The sequence below is a fragment of the Geospiza fortis genome, unplaced genomic scaffold, assembly GCF_000277835.1.
Source record: "Geospiza fortis unplaced genomic scaffold, GeoFor_1.0 scaffold192, whole genome shotgun sequence".
In the NCBI taxonomy this organism is placed as follows: Eukaryota; Metazoa; Chordata; class Aves; order Passeriformes; family Thraupidae; genus Geospiza; species Geospiza fortis.
Genome location: NW_005054315.1, coordinates 4255870 through 4280203, shown reverse-complemented (window position 1 = coordinate 4280203; position 24334 = coordinate 4255870). Strand labels below are relative to the sequence as shown.

At 37.7% G+C, this 24334-nt stretch overlaps 1 protein-coding gene across 1 annotated transcript in view; it reads right to left on the bottom strand.

Annotated features, from left to right (window-relative positions):
• Window positions 1–908: 908 nt before the first annotated feature.
• Window positions 909–24334, bottom strand: part of CDC16 (cell division cycle 16) — a 23593-nt gene continuing 167 nt past the window's right edge. The window contains exons 2-18 of the mRNA XM_005419976.2: window positions 21578–21632; window positions 20603–20700; window positions 20080–20118; window positions 19094–19234; window positions 17521–17680; window positions 16814–16908; window positions 16059–16192; window positions 14942–15021; window positions 13349–13398; window positions 12608–12681; window positions 10576–10701; window positions 9105–9257; window positions 8437–8500; window positions 7919–7980; window positions 5692–5827; window positions 5054–5144; window positions 909–3949 (exon numbers count right to left, since the gene is read on the bottom strand). Coding sequence (XP_005420033.1) covers window positions 3684–3949; window positions 5054–5144; window positions 5692–5827; window positions 7919–7980; window positions 8437–8500; window positions 9105–9257; window positions 10576–10701; window positions 12608–12681; window positions 13349–13398; window positions 14942–15021; window positions 16059–16192; window positions 16814–16908; window positions 17521–17680; window positions 19094–19234; window positions 20080–20118; window positions 20603–20700; window positions 21578–21632 — 1824 coding nt within the window. The 3' untranslated portion in view covers window positions 909–3683. The remainder of the gene's footprint in view (window positions 3950–5053; window positions 5145–5691; window positions 5828–7918; window positions 7981–8436; window positions 8501–9104; window positions 9258–10575; window positions 10702–12607; window positions 12682–13348; window positions 13399–14941; window positions 15022–16058; window positions 16193–16813; window positions 16909–17520; window positions 17681–19093; window positions 19235–20079; window positions 20119–20602; window positions 20701–21577; window positions 21633–24334) is intronic.

Genomic DNA, 24334 nt, shown 5'->3' with positions numbered 1-24334 from the left:
TGGCGAGGCGCGGCAGCTCCGTCCCCATCCCCATCCCCGCTGGAATTGCGCAGGGTCCCCACTCTGCCGGTGCGAGGGGAACACACAGAGACGTGCCCATTTCCCTCCGCTCACGGGTGCCTTGTCACCCCGGCCTCAGGGCGGGAAGGGCACAGACACCGCGGGGGCGCGTTATTCAGTCTTTGGCTGCAGGGTCTAAGGGGTAGCCAAATTCTAGAGAGAAAGCAATGGGAAAAAGGAGAAAAAAAAAGGCTATTAACCATTACTTGTGTGAGGCCAGGAGTCTTATGCCCGCAGGGAGGCTCTGTGATAATTAAGCAGTGCCTACACTTCGGCAATGCGCGCCAGCCTGAGCCCCTGAGGCAGCAGGGAGAGCCCTTCCAAAGGTGTCTCCGGCCCTTCTGCCTGGCTTCCTCAGGAACTGTGGTGACAGGACAAGGGAGAGTGGGTACAAACTCAGAGATGACAAATTTAGCCTAGATGTTAGCGAGAAACGTACAGTGAGGACGGTGAGGCACTGGAATAGGTTGCCCAGGGAGATTGTGGATGCCCATCCCTGGCAGTGGTTAGAGCCAGGTTGGACAGGGCCTTAAGGGACCTGGCATAGAGGTGTCCCTGCCCATGGCACTACAGGACCTTTAAGGTCCTTTCCAATCCACACCATTCTATGATTCTGTGATTATTCTAAGCACTGACCTATCAATCAGAGCAAGTTTTTAGTCCTAGATTGCAATCAATGAATTTTGTAATATCTAGATTCAAAAAGTTCCTTAAAATTCCTATGTGAGTTGGAATACCTTGGACTAAATCTCCTAGAATTGGTGGCAGAGGTACAGCAAGCTCCAAAGTAAGGACATGTCACACATTTGAAGACAGACTTGTCTAGAGCTATGGAAATTAGACAGAAGGAGCAAAAATGCCTGCAATTTAATCAGAATACAGAGTCATTGCAAATCTTCAGATCCTGCTGCATTGATAGTCCTCAAACAGCTGTCCAAAGCATGAAGGAAATACAATGATCTGATGTGGAATAATAAAAGTAGGTGGCATTGTCTGCAAAAACTGAAATCACAGAATATTCTGAGTTGGAAGGCACCCACAACGACCATTGAGTCAACTCTTAAGTGAATGGCCCACATGGGGTTTAAGCTTGCACCACTGGCATTATTAGCACCAGGCTCTGATCAACTGAACTAACACGTTATTTGGTTTCAAATCTTTTAGGCAGCAGTACCTATGAAGAAACTTTTGGAGCCATTTGCAGCACATATATCTTGTGGTTTTTTGTATCTGTTCTGAAAACCTTTAAGGCAACATTCAGATCTCCCCCCTCTGGAACAAAACTAATCCTTGGAAGAGAAAGATGAAGTTATGAGACAGAGCCAAAATGTCCCTTTTGGGGGTATATTTATCAGCCACCCAACCTGACAGTCCTGGACCCTGTACTCAGCAGCCAAAGCCAAGTCAGGCAATGGCAATGGCTTGCAGCACGAATCAAGAATCTGAGGTCAAGTCAGGCCAGAACTAATAACCAAAGTCCTCATGAGGACAAGGACAATACTCAATTTAACTAGAGGCAGGGTGAATGTCATAATAAGCCAAAAAGGCATCAAGCTCTCTCTAGTAAGAGCAGGACAGGTCATGGGAGGTGCAGAAGACCAGGGCAAACAGGTGCTGCCATTACAAAGGCAGGCATTTGGACAGAACAAGAGCTGGTTAAAACATTGAACAGAAGATACATGAGGAGGGAAGAACTTCCCCTGAAGTCTGGTCTGAGACACACATCATGAACCAGCTCACAAACTAATCCAACTGTAGCTGCCTAAGAGGCCTGGAGCCAAGTCAAGCTGTATCAAGAATTCCTCCGACATCCAAAAGAGTCCTTCACAATCTAGGACATTTTGCATACATTTCTTTCTGGGCAATTTTTAATACCAATAAACAAAGGTTAGCAATAGCCAGGCAAAAAACCTCCAACAGATACCTGCCAAGGCACAGTATCATGATGGGCTGCTGTTACAGCAATGCCCATTCTCACTATTCCATCTGTTTCCTCCCACTCCAACCACTCTGCCCCACTGACAACCAGTAACACAGCAGTGGCTTGCTCTCCTTGAACCTGAGAATTGATCAGATCTAGAAAATATTTTTAAATGCTGTTCCAGTTCCCTGATTTCATTCATAATGTAACCACACAAGGATTTGTATTACCTAAGCTGAGGAAGTGGCATAGTAGATTCCTATAGGCAGGAATACCATAAATCAATGTTGCCATCACAGCCGACACAGCATCAGATTGTAACTGGGGAGTGCAGGAAGAAAGATGAACTTCTATCAATATTTAAAACCATTTTGCCAGTGAGAAATATTAGTAACAGAGCAAAACAATTTAGCAAGATTTATATCCATGTCTGACAGTAGTCAAAAGGCCTGATTCTCTAGAATACTATTTTGCCACCTTCCATTTAGAAATTGCCGTGATGTCTTACTAGAAAACTAGATTGACATATGCTGAATTAAAAATAATGATATAGAGAAAAAGGAGTTTTGGTTCCTTGAGAATCTTTGAGAATCTATTTGCAATATCCTTCTGTGTGCAGCAACAAGCCTTTGCTGTCATATTATCCATGAGATAGTCTTGGTTACAATTATTCAGGATACACGAGCACAGATGTAAAAATAACTTTCAAAAGATCCTTTAAAGGAAGAGACCTGTCTAATAGAGCAGCTGTTGAGACACACTCATTATAGATCCTCCCAGAGTGTTCAGGAAAAATCCCCAGTTTACATCAAAGAAGTCACCCAAACCACACCCCAATTACCAGCTTCCAAGTGAAAATAAAGCCCTTTCTATGAACTCCTTTTGCCAGTCACACTGAAGAAGAGAGACCTGACTCTGCCCAGGAGATACATATGCCTCCTAAATTATTAATTTTTTCTACACTCTGCTTGGATACTTTTTCACTTAAGACTCATGGCTCATATTATGTTTTTCAGGAGAATGTGTAACCTTTGGTGAATTGTTTTAGAACTAGGAAGTAAAACATTTTTGTTCACCTTATTTTCTCGTGTTTAAGAATATATGGGATTCGTATTGAATTCTGCACTCAATGCAAAGTCCAGTCTATGTTTTCTAACATATGGAAGGGAAATTTGGGTATCACCCATTCCCTTTGTGGAGCCACAGAACGATTCCCATTGTCACTGGGACAGAACCAGACTTCTCTGCACTACTGTGCTGGTCATCATAGGTAAGCAGTGGGATCACCTGGACCCAACAGATTTTCACAGTGAGAGTGTGTGCAATTGCTGATAAAATACAGACTCCTCCCCAAGCTCTTCCTCCCTTGATACCCTTGAATTCCAAAGTGCAGTTGTGTCTAAAACTTGAATTCATCTTCAGTAATGCACAGGCATGTGCAAAATAGCCAACACTGTGGATTCAAACTATGTATATGGCCTATATCAGTGCAATGAGGTCCTCTTGATTCAGATGGGGATTCATGACAGTGCTATCAGGAAAGGAATATTTATAAAGTAAGAGCTATAAAACTCCCGGTGTTAGGTACATAGTAGTTTGAATTCATATAAAAAATAGCAAATTCATGAAAGTACAACACCATAACAAAAATGCTAAAACGTAGTACACTTAGACAAAATGAGCTCTCTACCAGTATTTATGGTCACGTACTATGGTCTGACATTGATGTTTCTAACATCATATCACTTTCATTCATTTCAATCTCAAATGTTTCTTCCAATGGGCGACTGGTATCTGTACTTTTCCTCTGATTTGATGTCTCTAATGTTACTATGCCACTTTCATCCAGAGTTTGTCTTTCTATGTCGAATTCTCTGAAATCCCAGGGAGGTGAAATTATGTTCTTTAATGTCTTCACTGTGTGTACATCAAAGTCATAACATCTTAATTTGTCTTTGATCTCTGTTCCTAGGAAAACAGACAAACCAGTAGTTTATTCAAATGAATACATCCAAAAATGTAATCTCAAAGAAACTATCATTCAGAAACTACTATAATTCTCTGCTTTCAGAACATCAAGGAGCTGCTGCTGCTTAATGACTGAAGCTGAATGAGTTTTTCTGAAAAAATCCAGCAGCCTCCTTTCTCAGAAAAGCACAATACAAGAAACACAACTCAGTTTCAAAAGTGTGTTTTGAGAAGTAATTGCCAATTCCCTTCCCAATTCTCCAAGGGGCTTTTTTCTTGTTTAAGTTACACACAGCTTGGTTTGCATTAATACATATCACATGGCTGCATGGTTCTTCCAGATGTGTTAAATGACTACATATGGAGCAAGACAATATTGAGAAGAAACATCTGTTTCAATTGCGTGAAAAATCTGCAGGAAAAGCACTAAAGCACACAGATGGCTTTTACTTTTAAGGCTTCAGCCTTCTTAACATGCTTGACAAGACATCAACTGTGTTCACTACAGATAAATCACTAAGTTCAAACAAGTAGAAATCTATTAAAAAATACAGAAGTTTTTTTTCTTTTGCCAGGAAGATACTTCATAGAAAATTTAAACCCATGGCAATATAATGTATTACTATGATGAAGCACTTTTTTTTTTACCATATATAAAGCTGTATTTTTGTAGTCAGAAAACCTATCCTGTCTCCACAGAGACAAGTTTTGACAAGGTGACCTCGCTCTGCAACAACATTAGCATTAGTGCTCTGATTTCCTAACTCCATACTTCTGTTGAATTTTCCCCCCCATTCCCTTTGCAATCTAAGATGCCACAAATCAATATTTTCTATAAAAGAAACCACTGACACCTTTAATGACAAAGTATTTCCCTTCTTTATGCTGGTGAGAGTATTGTCATGCTGCTCACAAAAACCTGTGGTCATCTGCAATTGCTGCTAAGTTCTGACTCACTTAGCCATTAAAAAACCAACCAAAAAAAACTCAAAGAAAGACATCCTCTACTTTGTGAGTTAATTAGCTAGTGGTAGGCAGTCCTTGACATAACACTCCTCTCAAAGGACTCAATGACTTCAAGAGACACATAAGTTAGAGACTTACCAATATAGGCTTCAGAATCACCAATGTACATTTCTATGCAGTGGCCGAGCATTGTGACCGAAAATGTGTCATCTCGCCTGAGACCAAGGGCCTATTGAAAAAAACCAGTAAAAAGTATTTAGCATCAAATAAAAACATTTACATCATACGTCTGCAGTGTTCAGTTTGTTGTTCCACGATGCTATCTGAGCATTGTCTTCACTGTAAAAGCAAAACATTGCACAACCAAAATAACACCACCATATGAACTGGCTAAAGTAGTAAGCAAGAAAAGCACAAAAACAAAACCAGAAAAGAACATATATACAGACAGGAAATCATTCACATATGAGCTACAACATATACTGCTGTTTACTTACTGTAAAATTTCTAAGTTGGAAGTATTTAAAATTATTTCAGGTGCATGAGAAGCTTACGTACATAAAATGTAAACTGCAATTCAAAGTTTGCCAAAGAGGCCATTTTTTACCTAACCAATAAAATATAGAAGATTTGAGAAAAAAAAATTAAGACTATAAAATAAACACTCATTTGGAGGCTGGAAAAAACTGCTGGTTCTTTGCTCCAAACCCAAACCAGAGTGGAAGAGTAAATAACAGAATCTGTGACCAGCCCTTCAGCTGCAGGCAGTTACGTACCGTGTGGAAATAGTCAATGGCACTTTCAAAATTGCCCATGAGGCTGTGTATGTAGCCAATGGCAGAGTAGGTAGAAGCATTCTGAGGAATCAACACCAGAGCCTGGCGATGGTATTCCAGTGCTTCTTCATACTTCCTATTAGGGGTAAGTACAGGAGATCGTTAGTAAGCTTCATGGTGAAAGGTGCTTTTACAGAGCCCTGTGGGTATTTTCCTTAGCAAAGCGGAACACAGTTGTGCCAGAACTTGAAAATTATTGCTTTGCATCCTGAACATAGTAATAGAATGTACAAAAGGCTCATGGATATTGACAATTTTCTTCCTCAGTGTAATTGAAAAATCATTGTTCTCCTTATGTAGGAAAACAGCTGCCTACAGCTAGGTCCCATTTGGAGATCTTAGCTGTTTGATATGGTAAATTGCTTTGGATGTTTAATGCTGCTCATTGTAGCACTGGCTTTCTTTCTGTCGCTTTCATTTGCCTTCCTGAGGGAGAGAAGAAGCAGTATGAGACTAAATCACATGATTCAAACTGAGAAAAGCTCTCTGGGCAGAAATATCACAACCTTTAAGTGCTGCATACACTGGTACCTTCATCATTTTGCAACATGCTCTATCAGAAAAGGAGATTTACACATATCCATGATATCTATCAAATACCAACCTGTCTTTGAAAACTGTCTATTAATTACACTGATTATTGCAATTGTTATTTTATAAAACAAGGATTAAATGTACACTACAGCATTACTCTGAGAAATTAAATTGTCACATTTGACATCCTAGTTCTACATTGTTAAAGATAGGTATCACCTGTTTATAAGAAATTTTAATATCTAAAGCGATAATGGAATTATGCAATGAGGAACATAAAAAGTTGTTAGAGGGCACCAAGTAACAACTGAGGCAGAAAAATTATGCAAATGTTTGCTTGCTGCACAAACCTTTCACATTATTTCAATTTCACTTCCACTCATAGTATTTACACATCCCATTGACTACCACTGTATTTGAAATGCTGCTTTGAAATTTGAACCACATAATACTAGTCAGTACACATATATCCAGTAAGTTTTTCATAATAGCCATATTATGTATTACAGACACTACTAAATTAGTTATTACAGAGTTTTTTAAGATGTGAAAGCATATGTACAGCTGCGTAAATTCTCAACTTGATTTTCTTGGAAGATTACATGGATGCAAAAATATTTTAGCTCTGATTTCTGAACCTGAGCAAATATTAAAAGTTGTACAAAGCATGATGTAAGCAGTTAGTTAAACTACAGTAGACATTTTAAAAAGACAAAAGTAATTATAAACAAAACAAGTATTTGAAAAAATCCTGCAATTATACTCATGAACAGATTTCAGAAGCAGTGCCTTTTGTTTGATTTTGGCACAAAGAGTAATTGTTATACGTCCTTATTTCATAATGAAAATGAAGACTAATTGGCAATTAAAGCACAAAGCAATTACTACCAAAGCCAAAGCAGAAGTACAGCTTTCATCTACCATAATCACATTCTCATTAGCAGCTTTGAAACAAAAATTACAGTGTACACCAATTGAGTAATTAAAACCACTAGAAATATTTTTTAAAAACTGCATTGATTGAACAAAAGAAAGGACTGGTTAAAGTCAGATTAAGGTAATTAATGAGAAAATGTCTCTGTTAAAACTGTTAATGCTTGTACATATATGCTTTGCACTTTTTCTATTCATTGAATGGAAAGATGAAATGAAATATTAAATAGTTTTGTTCTAAAAAACAAAGTAAGACTCCCTTGCTGTGTTATAATGCCACTGAACATTTCACTTCAGTAAAAAAGAGTGCTAATCCAAGCAATTAATTGGCATAAACCTGCCTTTATGTTAATTATATATTTATATAATAATCAGTGGACATATTTCAGTATGTGAGGACTGGGACAGTGGAGAGTTAAAATTCACACCCGTACAAGCATCCAAAAGCCTCCAACTATTTCCCTAATAAGAATCAATAGTTAAAGAAAGGCTTTTACATGAAGTACTTTAACTTTTGTGTAATAAACAGGATATAAGGGTTGATTAATGCAGTTTTGTTCACAAGCTGATTTAGAGAATCTTATTCTTACAGGGTAATTCTACACTGCTCTCATGTGGTACACAATCTTGGTATAAAAGAGAGAGAAAACACATTTGTGCAGCATTTTAGAGAAATGGAGCTGCAGTACTCTCTGCTTACTTGAGTTTTCTGCAGACATGTCCCAAGTTGTTCAATAAAGGCTCCCACTTATCAACTGTTACCTGTAAAATAATGGAACAATTCTAATAACTGCAACTTCCTAGACAGTAACTAAATTTTGGCTACTTTAAAAAAAACCAAAACATATAAATGCATACGGAATTTTGTTTATGAACAAGAAAAATACCACAAGCATTTTAAACTCTTAACAAAACACACAAGCTGAAAACATTTATTCAACGACTAATTTTTCAATTTTTTACATTCACCAAAGCTAATAATATTTCTTTAAAGAGCCAGTGTTATTAAAACTTGATGCAAACCAAACAAAACTTGTTTTCTACTTAACTAGAAAAAGTCAAGTCTCAGCCTAGGAGCACTGAAGGCACAGTTTCAAAATAAAATTTATACTGCATTACTTTTATCTTAAAATAAGCACAACATGTTTTGTCACAAGCTATTACAGAATTTGCAGAGTTTTACAAATTTATGATCTTGCATGTTACTAGAATAAATACCTCATTTCCAATAGCTTTGATTTTCTCCAGTGCATCAAGGAACCACTTTTCTGCAGTTTTCCAGCTAAGGATTGAAGGGATGGGGGGAAAGAAAAGTAAATTAGTGAAGAGTTTTCATCAGCAGTATGAGAAAACTGTATTCAAAAAAGATTTCTATGACATTATTTCATCATATGAGTGAAATTAGATGTAAAATCCAGTAATTTACATTTGGCTATATTTTGCATTGTGGTCCTAAGAGCTAACAAGATAAAACAAAATCAGAATCAAACTAAAAATATTGGCTAAACAATTCTTATATAGGTTAGGGTTTTTTCCCCAAGAATAAATTTGGAACCTCCTGAGCTGACAAAATGTATTGCTGGACAAAATCTTATAGTATGTGTGCAGATAGATGCCTTTCAGGCATTCAACTACACAATGACAGGCACGTAGAAGATAGCATCAATCTCTGGATGTTCCTTAAGCATTAAATTCTGTTCTTGTTCAATCTTACACAAGGAAGAACAATGCAGAAAGCAAGGGTTTAAGGTGAACACCATCTAAACTATGACCAAAAGACACTATAGTTCAATATAAGTACTTTTGATACTTTAGATATATTGGCACATTACAATTAAGAATAATCCATGTTTAAGATAGTGTTTTATCATATTTTGCAAGCTTACTCTCCATTTTGAAATGCTACCACTCCAACTTCGTGCATAACAAAAGGATCTTCAGGTGCAATGCTTAAAGCTTGGCTGAAAAACCGTTCAGCCAACTTGGAGTTGTTGGTCAAACCATATTCCAGTCCAATATAGAGCATAGGCAAATGACACCTAAAAACCATAAAACAAAGTGCATGTTTGTTTCTGTGTGGTCGTTAAGAATGAAGTCCCAAACTATAAAGATAAGCCAACTGTTTGCATATGTTCAGGTACACACAAGTAAAAGCTGATTTAAATGGACTACTAACTTAAGGGGAAGTTTAAAAGACTTTACATCTGTTTAATAAGAGAATGAATTCCAATAGGTAATTGTAACCTGCTCTGCAATTACATGTATTTTCTCAGCACTTAAGTCTAGTTCTGATGTTTTTTCCCTCTAATTTCATTCATAGATTTAATTTACAAATAGAATATGGAGGAAGTAATTGATAAAAGAATTACATTTCCCAGTAACCACAATCAAATATGATACTTTTATATGCGATATGACACAATTAGTTCACGACTCATTTTACAACCCCCTCCCACAGCATGAAAGAGCTGCTCAAACTATTACTATGCAGCAATTGATGAACTGGTATGACAGCCATGATTCACAAATTTCAGAAGATGTTCAGGCAAAATTTAGATTACCTATATATAAAACTTGACTTCAGAACTTACAAAATCAGAAAAATAATCACAATAATGCATTTAAAAGTAGATGGTTAAATTATTGGGGATTTTTTTCCTCCCTTGTTCTCTATCACATAATTGTTGCAAAGGCATTGCTACTGTTTAAAGAGATGTGTGTTGGAATCCTGGATGATGAGAATTTTAAACTTTCTGTGCTTTAAGGCACAGACCCACAAGAGAACACTGTATTTGACCTGAGGCTGTGGAGAAGGCTTCCAAAATTGATTGATAGTACTGGGATTATGGGTGTGTAGTTGGTTAGAAGTGTGTAATATCACAGGGTGGAAGACTTAGAGTTTGGGATTTTAGAATATAGAAAAAAATATGAAGCCAGATGGAGGTTTTAGGGTAGAGGCAGGTTGTTCTTTTTTACCTGCTTCTTCCTTCTTCTTCATGAGTTTGGGTGATGTTTTGTAATTGGACAGAGAAGTCTGCATTGCAGGCTTCCAAAGATCAGTTATTAGGTTAAAAGGAAAAATAGTCTAAGTGTCCTTTCTTAATTAGATAGTTTAGTCTTAAAAGACCTTATAACAAGAGATAATTAGCCATTTTGTGCCTTGCTAATGAAAAGCTACTAAACTCATAGTTGTGAAACTGTTTTACTGATAAGAAATAATAAACACCTGAGTCCAAACGTGAACTACCATCTCAAGTGCCTTCAATCCAGACCCAGAGAAACCAATAGATGTAAGTCAATATTCTACATTACTTATGGATTCATTTGAATCTTCTCAAATATGATGTTTGTACAGACCCTTTCATGAGCTGTGCAGCTGTGAAGTATGCAGCCATTGCCTGGTCATGCTCGCTCTCCACTGCGAAGGAATGTCCATATGCTATCCATGCAGGGCCATAGGTTCGCTCCAGTGTAGTGGCTTTGCTAACAACAAAAGCAAACATATCTGAAATTAAATTTCATCTGCTTCAGATGACTACTCAGATAGCAATGCTATGCTACATGGTTAGGTTATCTATTAAGATAATTGTCAGTAATAACCAGTGGTAAACAAAGCTCATTTTAAAAGTTCAAACTATTTTGCACTTAGAAGTATCACACATTCTTGTGAATTGATCTTATTATTCCTGCTACTGTTCACAGACAGGAGGAATTATTTGATATTACTGAACATAAACAATTATAAAGTAAGAGAATTGAATAAAATACAGGAAACATTAACTGTGACTCAAAACGCATTGCAAAATCCTAGCTATACATTTTGAAATAAATATATTCTATCAAATCCAAATTTAAGAAGCAGGATATGAATATACCAAATGAACATCTAGGTTGAAATTTCGCCATCTAATTGTGCTAGCTTTGAAGAAGATAAGCATTTGTCATATCACAGGCCATGCATCAGGGAAGTATACAAAATGTCACTCAAGTCTTGAGCTGAAAACTGCAACCTGAGCATCAAGACATCAACCCAGAGACTTTACAGACAAGAACATTAGACAGCTCTGTAGATTACATTCTGAATTTGAAGGCAAGGGCATTCATAACTAAACAGCTCACAACAAGTGCACCCAGTCTTTTCTTAAAAGCTTCTGACATGGAAGTAATACATGTTCCATAAGTATTCTATCATATTGCTTAACTATCCTTAACAACTTACTTTTTTCCTAACATATAATCTAAATTTTGTCTGTCACAGTTAAAGTCATTATTTCTCATGACAGATCCTAGAGAATTTGTTCTCTGTCTTCTGAGACAAAGCTGTAGATATTCAAACATTTGTATCTTGCCACCCATGACAGCAATGAAAGACATGAATATTTGACTGTGTCTTCAAGTTTCTTTTCTGGAAACCGCTGTGTAGCCCACAGTTGTCCCTAGTCTTCTTAGCTTTATACTATCATTCTTCTCCAAGATATTTAAGCATCTTGTTACTATTTCACTTTCAGCAGATCTCTTTTGCCTTTTGCCAGAACTGTGAATTTTGATGTTGGTTGCTTCTTGGTTTGTTTTTCCCTTCAACAAATTTACAGATACTTTCTTGCTGTCTAGAGATGCTTGTACATTTAAAGATGTTTTTCATTTCAGTACCAAAACCAAATATATCACTCAGGACAGCTACCTGAAGAATTTCACAGTGCTATTTGTAAGGAATTTAAATATTTTACTCATAATAACCAGGCATTTAAAAAGTATAAATGACTAACCCATCTTTATATATATTGTCTGTAAAGGTCTCAGGAAAAAATTAGTCTTACAGGTTGATTTATGCCTTCTCAGTTTGAGCTTACAGCACCATAACAGATGCCCTACTCCACAGCAAGGTCCTGCTCCCCAGTGCTGATATTCATTACACGTACAGAACACCTACAGGAAACAGCATTGACCAAACCTAAAAAGCCCACTGTAGCTTGAGCACAGAAAGAACTGGACAACCAGATGTCAGAATTTTCCATTTAATTCTTTCCTTTCAGATATGAAACCTGAACCTGGGAGAATGCCTGAGTGTCCCTCAACTGAGAACTGAGGCCTGATCACCCACAGCTGTAATTAGCTCAGCAGCACGAGCGACTGCCGGGACTACACCTGCCCAGAACAGGAAGGTGACTGCCTAGAGAGACACCACGTAAGTCTTCCTCATTTTTAAAGTATCTCTACAGATGAGGGCTAAACTGCTATACCAAAAAAAAAAAGGTTGGCAATGAAAGTATTTAAATAGTAACCAGTTTATTGAGGCTTCTCTTTATGAGCTTCAAACAATCATGAACAATAAATGTTTACTTAGCAAGTGAGCAACAGATTCACTAGGAAAAACAGAAAAAGAAATTACCTGAGATATCTTCTAGCATGTTCATTTTTGTGGCCAACCATAAGATAATAGCATCCTACTGCAAACCATGACACCTACACATTAAAATCAAAATAGAATATTATTAGATACATCACACTTCACATAGTGAAGCATCAAAAGACAGGAAGACATGGTAATTATAGAAGTTAGGAACATTTCCACCGAAATCACAGTCAGCTCTTCAAATTATTTGGTATTACAGACAAGCTGGAACTGCCTTTCTAACTGGGGCTTAGCCTCATGAAGAGAGCTAAGTGGGAAGCTTACTGCTGTCTTCAATTATTTAATGGTAGGGAATACAAGACACAGCCAGATTCTTTTCAGGGGTGCAGTGATAGGACGGGAAACAATGGGTACAAGCTGCAACATGGGAAATAAGGACCAAGTCCAAGGAAAACAATTTTTACTGTGAAGATGATCAAACACTGGAAAAGGTTGCTCAGAGACATGTAGACATTTATTACTGTACAATTTATTTTAAATTATTAATCAAAGTAAATAACTGGCACTGAATACCTTTTACAGGTACTTAATTTTATAAAAAGAACCTTGGCATAAAGAAATTACAATGTAGAGAACACAAAAGGAGTAAAGCATTTCTACAAGCTTCACCCAGAAACAGATGTTGAATTCTGTAGCTCAAACTAATACATTACAAATTTTATGTGCTTTCACCTAAAAAAAGAAACTACCTGACAACAAAAACTTAGAACAACTTACAGGATTATTTGGGTACAAGTCCACCAGTTTGTGAGAAAGATAGAAAAGTTCTACATAGTGGGAAGAAACAAGAAAAGAAAATTAAAACATATTAAAACACTTAGATGTTTCAAGTCTTTTAGCTTTCCATACAAAATATACAGAACATCTAGCATTATTAATTCACAAGTGAACAAAATGCTTTCTTTTAGTTGTAATGCTTCAAATTGCCTCAAAATAGATTCAGTTTTGCAATTAGCTAAAGAAAACCCAACCAAAACAACCTGTAAGTCTTCACAAGACACAAATAAGCTCCTCTACTTCCCACCCTTCAAGAATTCTGCAACAACTTAGGTCATTACCATACATTACAATAAATGCCAGTAGTATTACACTTGAATGTACCTTGTCAAGGTAAAACACTATTCAACTTCCTACATCTAAAAGGTATAACATACTGGCTAGATCCATTTCAAAGTAGAGTCTTGTGCATTAATATGCTGAAAATAGGACAAAAGCAAATAAATTATTATATTATTTGGAATAATTCCAAGTGATTACTTTTTTTGTAAAAATAATAATTCTAGTTACTGGGATAACTTACTACAGATTTTCTAATAGCAGCAGTAATCAGCTATAGGATAACAATATGTAATTTCAAAGGAAATAGCATCAGGGAATGTAAAGTTTCTATCTTTCCAGAGTACAGTGCTCTTAAACCAATGAGATTGTCCTGGAGCACTTTGTATCTCAGCCCAGAAAAAAAAAAATTGCAACTGGCTTACAAAACATTAACTTCTGTACATAATGCTTCTCAAGGCAGATTTAGAAGAACAATCAGAGTAGTGACCCCATTTTCAGATGTACTTAACTGTAAAATAACATTCACTAATCCCCAAGAAGTATCAGCACACCTAATGACATATTTGTGTACATATAATGCACCATTCTGGGAGACTGCACAGCATATGAGCTCCTTATTCTATTTTCCAATTGATGTTAAAGATATTCAAGCTACTCACTGTTTTCTATATATTCTGGAATGGAAAAAAGCCACTCCAGCTGCAAGTAAGCTATTACTGTAATTCCAATGAAAGTGTTGCATGATTATAATTTGTTTGAACTAAAGAGAGGCCTTCACAACAGCAAAGGCAAGGAGAGTCTAGAATTTTTTCTATCACAGAATAATCATGTCCACCTAAGCATACACAATTGCTGAAGATTACTGTCTAGTTTCATTTATTGTATTTTATTGTTGAGCAGAAAAAGTGCGGCCAGATACTGTACAAAGATCACCTGGAAACAGAAATCACAATGACAGGGATGAGGCAGTGTCGCTCACAGGCCTCCTGGCTACACAGTCCAGTGGTTAAAAGACAGCTACACTCATGACCATGAACGCTTTGCACATCTACTTCCCCCAGTCCTGCTGTCAGCTCTGATATTCCCTTCTTTACCAGTTACCACTGTTTTCTTGAAACATTTCAAGAGGAGGAAAAATAGATGTAATTTTTCATACGGTATATAAGGGGGTTTCTTGGCATCTTTAATTCTTTATTAAAATTGGGGCTTTACAGCCTTCTGTTGAGCAGTATTAAATGCTGTGCTCCTTACCATTTGCTTTGTTTAACTCCACAAGTGTCCCTATATGTACAGGTAAACAATTTGCATGGAAGGGGTCTTTTTCCATCACTCTAAAAAAAAATTAAAAAACTGTAATGCACATTTCAACAACTTTAATGTGTTAAAACAAACTGCTTGTATAGCATGCAATGTTCCAGTTAGTTACCACTTTAGGCATTAGAAAACTATTTGTGATTAAAGGACAACTATTAACAGCATAATAAAGGCTCTCTTCAGACCAGAAATACAACAGTTAATTTAGCTTAACAAAAGAGGATAACAGAAAATTCTTTCAAGCTGAATATACAATTAGAAAATCAGAATAAAATGCTCTTCTGTTTTGCAGGTCACTTCAAATTTAACCAGCAGACAGCAAGCAACATTTCTGTTCATCTTTTCCATACATTTGACAGCAGCTTTCAAACAATAGTCCTCAGCTTCCTGAGGTTAACACCAGGCAGGCAGTATGCCTTCAGAATCACATTTAGCTCAACTGTAAAATTTTGTTTCCTGTGGCATTCAGAAACACATCCATGAGTGTAGACCTACAGCAACTAAGAAGCAAACCATGGCAGTGTTCTGAGCCCTCTGAACCCAGCAGCAGTGCACGCCCATAACAACTGATACTTGGCCATCAGAATTAGAAATAACAGGCTGGCTTTTAAATTAAGAGTATCTTTTGATCACTGTCAATAACATTGTAACTGCTAATTGGCCAGAGAAATCAAACTTCCTAACTAACCAACTGATTCAAACCAGTTCATTCTGAAGGCCAAACAAGAAGTAAGCAGAGAGCACAGAAATTGAAGGTACCAGAATAAGGAAGAGGATGGATGAAGGGTGCTTCAGCACAGTGCTCATTAAGCTGAGTTTTACCTTGGAGACTTCTGATATGTATTATAATTATACCATGTCTAGCCAGACACAAACTACACATTTTAAATACCTGAGACACATATAACACAGGACATGGATATTGCAATACATATCAAATTGTTATGTATGTTTACCCATTGAAGAACAATATTTCCTGTAAGACCAGGCATAATTATTACACTCCACCATATGAGAAAAAAAAAAAAACCTGAAAGTTGCTTTGCACACTTACACTGAAGTAAGCTTATAACACATTTTGAAGTCACAGTTGTAATAATGCCTTTCTGCTAGGGATACTACCACATCCAGGTTTTCCTGAAGACCATCTACTGATTCAGGAATCAGTGTTTCACTGGGTTTATTGTACTGAAAGACAAAAGAAACAACATTTGAAACAAGAACTAAACTAAAATTAGATGGTATATGTATTAATACTTTTAATCCTAGAAGAATATTTAAGAAGCTTAAAAGTTCTTAAAATTTTTATTTTTGAACTGAAAGTCCATAAAACCTGTATTTTGTAAGATGCTTCTTTAAAATGTATTTAAAAGCTCATTTAGGACACAAAAGATGCTTGCATAGTCAATGTGTTTCATGTACGCTGTAGAAATTAAAACTGAGCAATATATATTTTTAGTGCTCCTTATCACCTTATCTATAAGAATAGCCTGGAATGATGTTCTTACAGCCTAATATTTTCAGGTAACTGATGTTTTGTCTACATTATTAACATTCCTTTTCCCCACCCAGAAGTTTCTCAATACATAATTTTTCAAAAACATAAATCAGAATTTCAAGTTGTTACCACAGCAGAAAACAATTAACAGAAACCTGTTACACTCTTGCATAAAGTGAGATGTACTGCATCAAAAATTTTTAAAAATACAAAGTCCATATTTATTTCCATGTTCTGAATAAATGGGATTCAAGAAAATTTACACCCAAAATCAAGACTTTCAATGAATTCTCCAGATTTTTAGGACTTACCTTTTTCAATTTATTCTCAAATAAAAAGTGAAGCAATTCCTGCTCTTCTTCCGTACATTGTCTATTAAGAGGTAGAGATTCAAGGAGTTCTTTTTCTATATGGGTTACAAAACATTGAAATGGTCATATTACAGAAGAAACAGCATGATCCAACATTTCAAGAAGTTAGAGATACAAAGAATTTTATGATGGTCATTCCAACTGCAAGGACTATAACAGCACAGATACACTGAAACAGATAACATTACTAATTTTGGAAATTAAGGCTTGATTAGTTACTCCTTCTACACTTTAAAATAAAATGTAATAAAGATGAAATAACACACCATTATTTTTATTTACACCATATGTCAAAAGTTATCACTTAGAATACTCTATTAACTAATGCCTAACCAAACCCCAGGAGGGTTTCATTGGTTCAAAGCCTGTGAAATTGAGAACACAGGACAAAACTTTGTTTGGGCTGGGCAGAGCAGAAGAGCTTCGTGAGCTAACAAGCAGGACAGCTGGGTTACTGCGTTTCATTCAACTCTTAGCACTGCAGGACTGAATAATAAAAGTTCAAATTTGCACAAATCATAATTTTCACTCATTTAATACATTTTCTGTTCCTAACATTTTGGAGTCTGTTACTTGTTGTACTGCCTTAATTTTTTTGAGAAAGCAGGTAAATATTACTTGTGTTTGAGAAATACTTCTCTCCAGACCTTCCTGTGCTGTCAGCATATGGTGTGACGTTAAAAGATCAAATGCTTCAAAGCAGTAAACATCCAGCTTCAAGGCCTCTTTGTAGCTGTAAGTTGCCAGGGTTCTATTGTCCAAAGCATCATAGATCTTCCCTCGTAAAAGGCATATAGAGCTCTTGATCTGGTGGAAAAGCAGGACTGGAGGTCAAAGACTGAATCATTGTTTGCAACTTAGTTTTCAGCACAAATCAAATGTGCTCCCTGGAAAGTAGAAAGTATTTCATGTATGATAGAACCTGGTTTTCTAGTGCTGTCTTTAAATAAAAAGTTGTCTCTACTATCTCAAAGAAAATTCCAAAGAATTCTCTCTCAGGTTACCTACTGCCAAACAAACAGATGCTTGAAATAAACAAGAGGACAGAGTTTATCTTTTCTAATTCTGGCATCCAGCTCTCTGATACTGAGTTGTAACTTAATTATACTAAATTCCCTTCATATCCAACATGGAGAAATTGTCCCTTCCAAAGGCTTCCATACAACATGGAGAAATTGTCCCTTCCAAAGGCAATACGCTTCCTTGCTGACCATTAAACCACGTATTTCATGCAAGACAAGAATGACCACAGCAGAGATGAAAAAGGCCAAATCAATGGACTCAATTCTTCTGAACAGAAAAATATATCCTTGTTTTCAATCCAAAACATAGATATTACACAAAAGGAAACAGTGAAAGCCCGTAATTACCAGTTGTGCTACCATGTTTATTGACTAACATGTTCTTTCCAAATTCCCTTGATGGGTATTTAGTTCAGTCAGAAGGCCACAAAAGTGTCAGCAAAAGAGAAAGTCAACATATTACCCAACTCTATCATCAGACTAAACAATCCTTTAATCCCATTATACCAGCACTCAAAATCAGTTCACATCAGCAATGTAACCCACTTTGCTACTTCAGTCTTATAGGGAAAATGACGTCTGTCTACACTGTAATTTCAGCTAAGAAATTTTAATTTGTACCTCTGAAACTAACAACTCTTCACAGACTCTTCAGCCTACACACCAGACCAATCTCTTTAAACTGTGTGTCTACACAGAATTTTTTCACTGAGCTTCAAAAATTTCACTTTCACCTCACATAATTTTCACAAATGTGATCAAAGAATATCCCACTGAGAACAACACTTGCGTGATTATGAAGTATTTCATAAAAAATAACTGGAGGAGAAAAAAAACTTGCTTTGTTATCTCAGAACCTGCAGCCCAACTGAAAGCAATGCTAGGATACATTATTAAGAAAGAGCTAAAAGACTGTAAAAACCAGTGCTAAATCATGAAGTTCCTGCAAAGCATCTGCAAATAATTTTTAAGAAGTTGACGAAAAGCACTGTTTATTTTTGCATATTGAGTTATTTTCATACAGGCAAGCTAACACACAATGTGTGACTGAAAGAAGAACAATTCAGCATTTCTGAAAATTATGTTATCTGACAAAGAAACCTTTAAAGCACTTCCAGATTCATAGAGCTGTGAAATCACTTTCTGACTTCACAGGTTTTTTTCCTACAAAATTTTTTTTTTAAATAATGTCACTTACTGAGGACTGTGACATCTCCCAGTCTGTGGTAGAATCTTTCAACCCACTTTCATCCTTCAAGTACTTTTCAAAAAGTCGTTTGTTGATTGGCTCCTCCATATCAAGAATATCCAAGGCCTGTTGATGCTCTTTTGCAGCATACTAATCAAACATGTGCATGTAAAAAACAAGGTTTTGAAGAATTTGTACATAAAGCACCAATAAACACAGCATCATGTTTCAAAGGCATAGGTTACAACAACTAGTGTTTATCAGCAGGTTTTGCACGCCTGCATTTTCTTATTTGGCCATTTGTCATTTTATAACTGCAGTTAGCTCTTTTACTGGTCATCTATAATATGCAAAAAATATGCAAAAATTATAAAATAAAGCATGTACAGAAAAATGCATTATTCAGAATTATGCAGTCAGAGAAACAGGTATGGTTCTAAAAATAGCTAACACAGGTGTTAATAAAATACCATCATCTTATTCTATAAGCAGCATATTATTCTATTTCAAATTTCTGTATATTTAATCTACCAATTGATTCAGCCGTGTCTCTGAAAGTACTACATTTTACCTTTTATGTATGAGATCTTATACAGAAGTACAAAGCTGCTAAATATAGTTATACCACCATAAATCACATCTCCTCAGGTCAGATTACAACCAACCAAATAAAAGTGTAAGCATGAAGACATGAGACGAAAATGGTTCACATTCTTTTCCCACAAAATATTAGAGGAGTATTTCCTGGGAAAAAAGGTCAGTTGGATTCCTTCCAATTAGTGCCACAATGGATACTCCAATGACCCAACTGGAAATTAAAGAATGAAATCAACTGTCAGAAAACTTAAACCTGTTGTTCCAATGACCACATATATATCTATGTTATATATCTATATATCTATATACCTGACTGCCTGTCAGGTACCTAATCTTCCCAATATGTCTCTTCAATTTAGTTTAGCCTGTTTCCAGTAGGGGTTAAAATGTGTACTCACGTGACATCTGGCTGCAAGGTAGCGACACGCCTCATACAACTGAAAGAAAAGTTTCATACACATTGGTTATAAAGAGAGAACGTGTTTACTTACACTGCCCGAGTCCCTTTTGCTCTCTCCTTTTTCAGTGCTATGGCTTCTTCATCCCTTTCAGCACCAAAAGTCCTTCCTGACCAAGCCTGTAACACTTTGTCTACTACTAAATTCTCAAAGGACACTTACTTGACTCTTGTCTTTACCACTCATTATCAGAGCAGAAGGAAAATTGAAACAACTACATGTGAAGTGACAATCCACCTTCCCATACCTGCTGCAGTTACATCCTCAGACCCCTTCTCTTCTCTGTGACCCTGTCTGGGGACAATGCTTTAAACCTGACTGACTGAACACAGGGGCCTATGAACTAAATAATGCAGCTTTCTTAATTACTTTTCTTACTGTGATGGTGAAGAAGCCACTGTGGATAGCAGCAGAGCCTCAAAAGAGGGGTAACAGTAGCCTGTCTTTGACCAAAATGACTTACCTTATCCAACTTCCGTGATCGAAGGGCATGTGCTGCCCTGTGATACTGAGCTGTTAGGTAAAGACATTGGGCCAGCCAGTAGATATCCTGTGGTTCCTCTAAAGTAAAAGAACAAAGTATAAACCATTGCTTTACAATATAGCTTCAAACATTTTAATACAGAATGTTCACTTTTGCTTCACTAGAGAAGTATCTTCCTCATACTCTAGCATCTGAGTTACAAAACTTTATTTATAAATATGTATAAAGTACTTACAATATCTATCAGTGAGAGATTAAAATGAAAAGATAATCAGATTTTAACTTTAAAGACCTCAAATGGTGCACTGGACAGTGAATACAAAGAATGTCATAATAGAGATGTGTCATGATAAGGAGACAACAATGACTAAAAGATTAAAAAAGCAGCAGTTGCAGGTTATCCTGGTTTTGGACACAGGGCAGGAAAAACCAACCCATATAAAAAGATCAGTGGGAAACTAACAACAGTGAAAGCACTAGACTGGCAGAGCTTGGAGTCGCAATTTCAGAAGCACAGCTTAGTACCCTCCTACCTCACTGGCAACCAAAGCCTTTGTGGGATCAAGTCCCTGGAATCACTTTAACAAGTGTAAGTGCCAGAGGCCATGGGCAGCATCGACTCCCTCTCAGTGTAAACACACTTTGTACTTGTCACCAGGGCAACCCTGAGTACTGGGGGAAACCACCATGGTCTCTTGTTAATCTTGGGTTTTTTTGTTTCTTAAGGAAAGCAAACCTTAAGGTTTGTTCAAACATGAATTTTAAAACAAAGTTCAAAAGTTAAGGAAGATGAGCTCTGCTCTATTTAGGAAAATGGCATTCCAAAGATAACAAAAATGCACTTAAACCAAACACAAAACGTCAGTATTTGGCCACACAGCACTAAAACCCCATCAAAACACAACACTATCAGAAAGAAGTTAATAAAATACAATGTAAAAAGTGACCACTTACCATGAGAGAGTGAAGCTACTTTGTCAGCCCAAAACAGGGCACTTTGATACTGTTGCTGTAAAAGCATGATAGAAATAATTAGTATTCCTTTGGGGTTAGCTTTCCTGAATAATTTTGAAATACATTGTACATCAGTCAAATTTAATATCTTGTGCAGGTGGTCTCAATGAATGGTGATTCACATTTCAGATCTTTGTAACATAAAAAAATAGTTTAAAAGGGCCAACACTGCAGGTATCTTTGACCAAAAGTTATGTCCTCTGTAAGTATGGCAATAGGTCATTATTTGAATTGCCATCACTGGAAAAGTAGCAAGAAACCCCATCTCCAGTTAAAAAAATGCTACATTTTAGAAAAAGGACAATACTACATATAAAAAAGGGCACCAAAATTACTTAGGGTAGCTTCAGCAGCACCAGCTCTGATCAAGAAATGTTCATTCTCCAGTCAAGATGCTTCAACTTCACATAAATCCATAGTGCCTGCGTGCATTTCCCCTTATGCTTGGATACACATTTTCACTCTTGAGACTCCAGTTTGGCAAAAGTGAGTGAAATAGGTAAGAGTGGTGGCAACCAGAGATCAGATAAAAGCAGAATTTGTAGATACATCCCACTGACCTGGCTAAAGTTGCCACCAGATTTGAGGTGCCAGGCAAAAATCTCACAGAACTGGCTGGGATTATCTCCTGAGAAGATCACCAGGCATTCTTGCTGCTCATTTTTATCCCAGTCCATGCAATGAAGCCTAATATGATTCCCAGGGTATGCTGGACACTTAACAAATACTCTGCCATTGCAATGATTTGTAAGACTTTACAAGAGCATGTAGCAAGAGGACAACGGGGAATGGATTAAAACTGAAAAAGAGAGTAGGTTTAGCTGTTAGGAGGAAGTTCTTTGCTGTGACGGGGTGAGGTGGTGGAACAGGATGCCCAGAGAAGCTGTGGATGCCCCATCCCTGGAAGTGTTCAAGGCCAGGCTGGATGAAGCTCTGAGCAGCCTGTTCCAGTGGAAGGTGTCCCTGCCCCTGGCAGGGGGCTGGAACCAGATGGTCTTTGTGGTCCCTTTCAACCCAAACCACTCTGTGGCTCTCTGAAGACTGAGCAAGCCTTGCTGGCTTCTCTCCCCTCCTGCACCACTGCAGTTCTGGAGCTTGGTCAGAACCTCAGAGACTGGTTTGTGCTTTTGGAGGACAGCTCTGGTAGTCTGCTCTGATATGCACACACTGATGGTATCCCAGTCCTCAAAGCACTACACCACCTAAGTGGTCTCTTCTATCATCTATTCCTACATTTTCTCCTTGATGGGGATTAATAATACCCAGCAAATTTGCCAAGAGAATAGTTTGGTTTCAATCTGCACTCCTAAGGGGGGAAAAAAATCCACAAAAACCCACAAAGCAGCCTCACACACATTTAATAGCTATCTACAGGAAAAGAGATTTAAATTATTACCTCAACACCACAAAAGAAAGGTATAATCCAGGCCTACAAGGCACTGCATGACTTCTGCTGAGCAGTTTTACAGTGTCATCCTATAGTTTTACAGTACTATAGGATGACACATTATTACACAAAAAAGCAACTTTGTGTTCCTCCTGATGCCCCTTCCTCAGAAGTGCACAGCTGTCTATACAGCTGTGTGGCAAAACAGCTTGGTGAAACAGTTTAACACAAATGAGAACAGCAAACCAAACCAATCAAACCCACCAAATTAGTTTAGGTTCCTAATCAGCCTTTCAGTCAGACTTGCTGACCACACAGAGAAATGCCTTTGCTCATTTGAGGGGTGTGCTTTTCTCAGCAGTGATGCCTGCTCCAAGTCTGAACTGGAAGAAGAGCAGAACAGTTTGATGCTACATTTAACCTAATTTATTTATGCATTTTCCTCTTGTGTCTTTTTTTTTTCTTTTTTTGCCCTGCAGCAACATAATTGCTGAATCCATCAACAAATGAAAACAACCCTGCCCTCCTAGGAGCCGTCTGCAGCACTGCAGGAGTGTGATGGGCAGCTTAATCACCAGGTAGGGAATCACAGAATGGTCTGGCTCAGAAGAGACCTTAAAGATTGTCTAGTTCTGACCTGCCAGGGGCAGATACACCTTCCACTAGACCAGGCTGCTCATAGACTCATCCAGCCAGGCCTTGGACACTTCCAAGGATGGGGCATCCACAGCTTCTCTGGGCATCCTGTTTCAAGTTCTACCCTCACAGTAAGGAATATCTTCCTAATATCTCATCTAAACCTAAATCTTCTTTGTTTGAATCCATTCCCCCTTGTTAACGATCATAGAATCATTAAGGCTGGAAAAGACATCCAAGATAATCAAGTCTGAGCTTTGCCAGAGCCCACCATACTCACTAAACCATATCACCGAGAGCCATGCCCACTTGCAAGAACGGTGACTGCACCACTGCCCTGGGAAGTCGGTTCCAAGCCTAATCACCATTTCAGCGAAGAGATTTTTTTTTCAGCTGTCCAACCTGAGCCTGCCCGGGTGCGATAGAGGCCATTTCCCCCTGCCCGAGGCAGGCACGGCCCAGCTTGCACAACCCGGGAGGGCGGGATCCTGCAAGTACGCCTTCGCTACACAGCGGCCCCACGGCGGCTCCGCTCCTCCTTCTCCACACGAGGGAGAAACCAGGAAAACCCACCGGGCGGCCCCGGCTCCCGCTGGACACCCACAGGCGGCTCTTCCGGCCCGCCGCTCCCCGGTGTGACCGCCGCTCCTTCCCCTTCAGGGGGGACGGGGCAC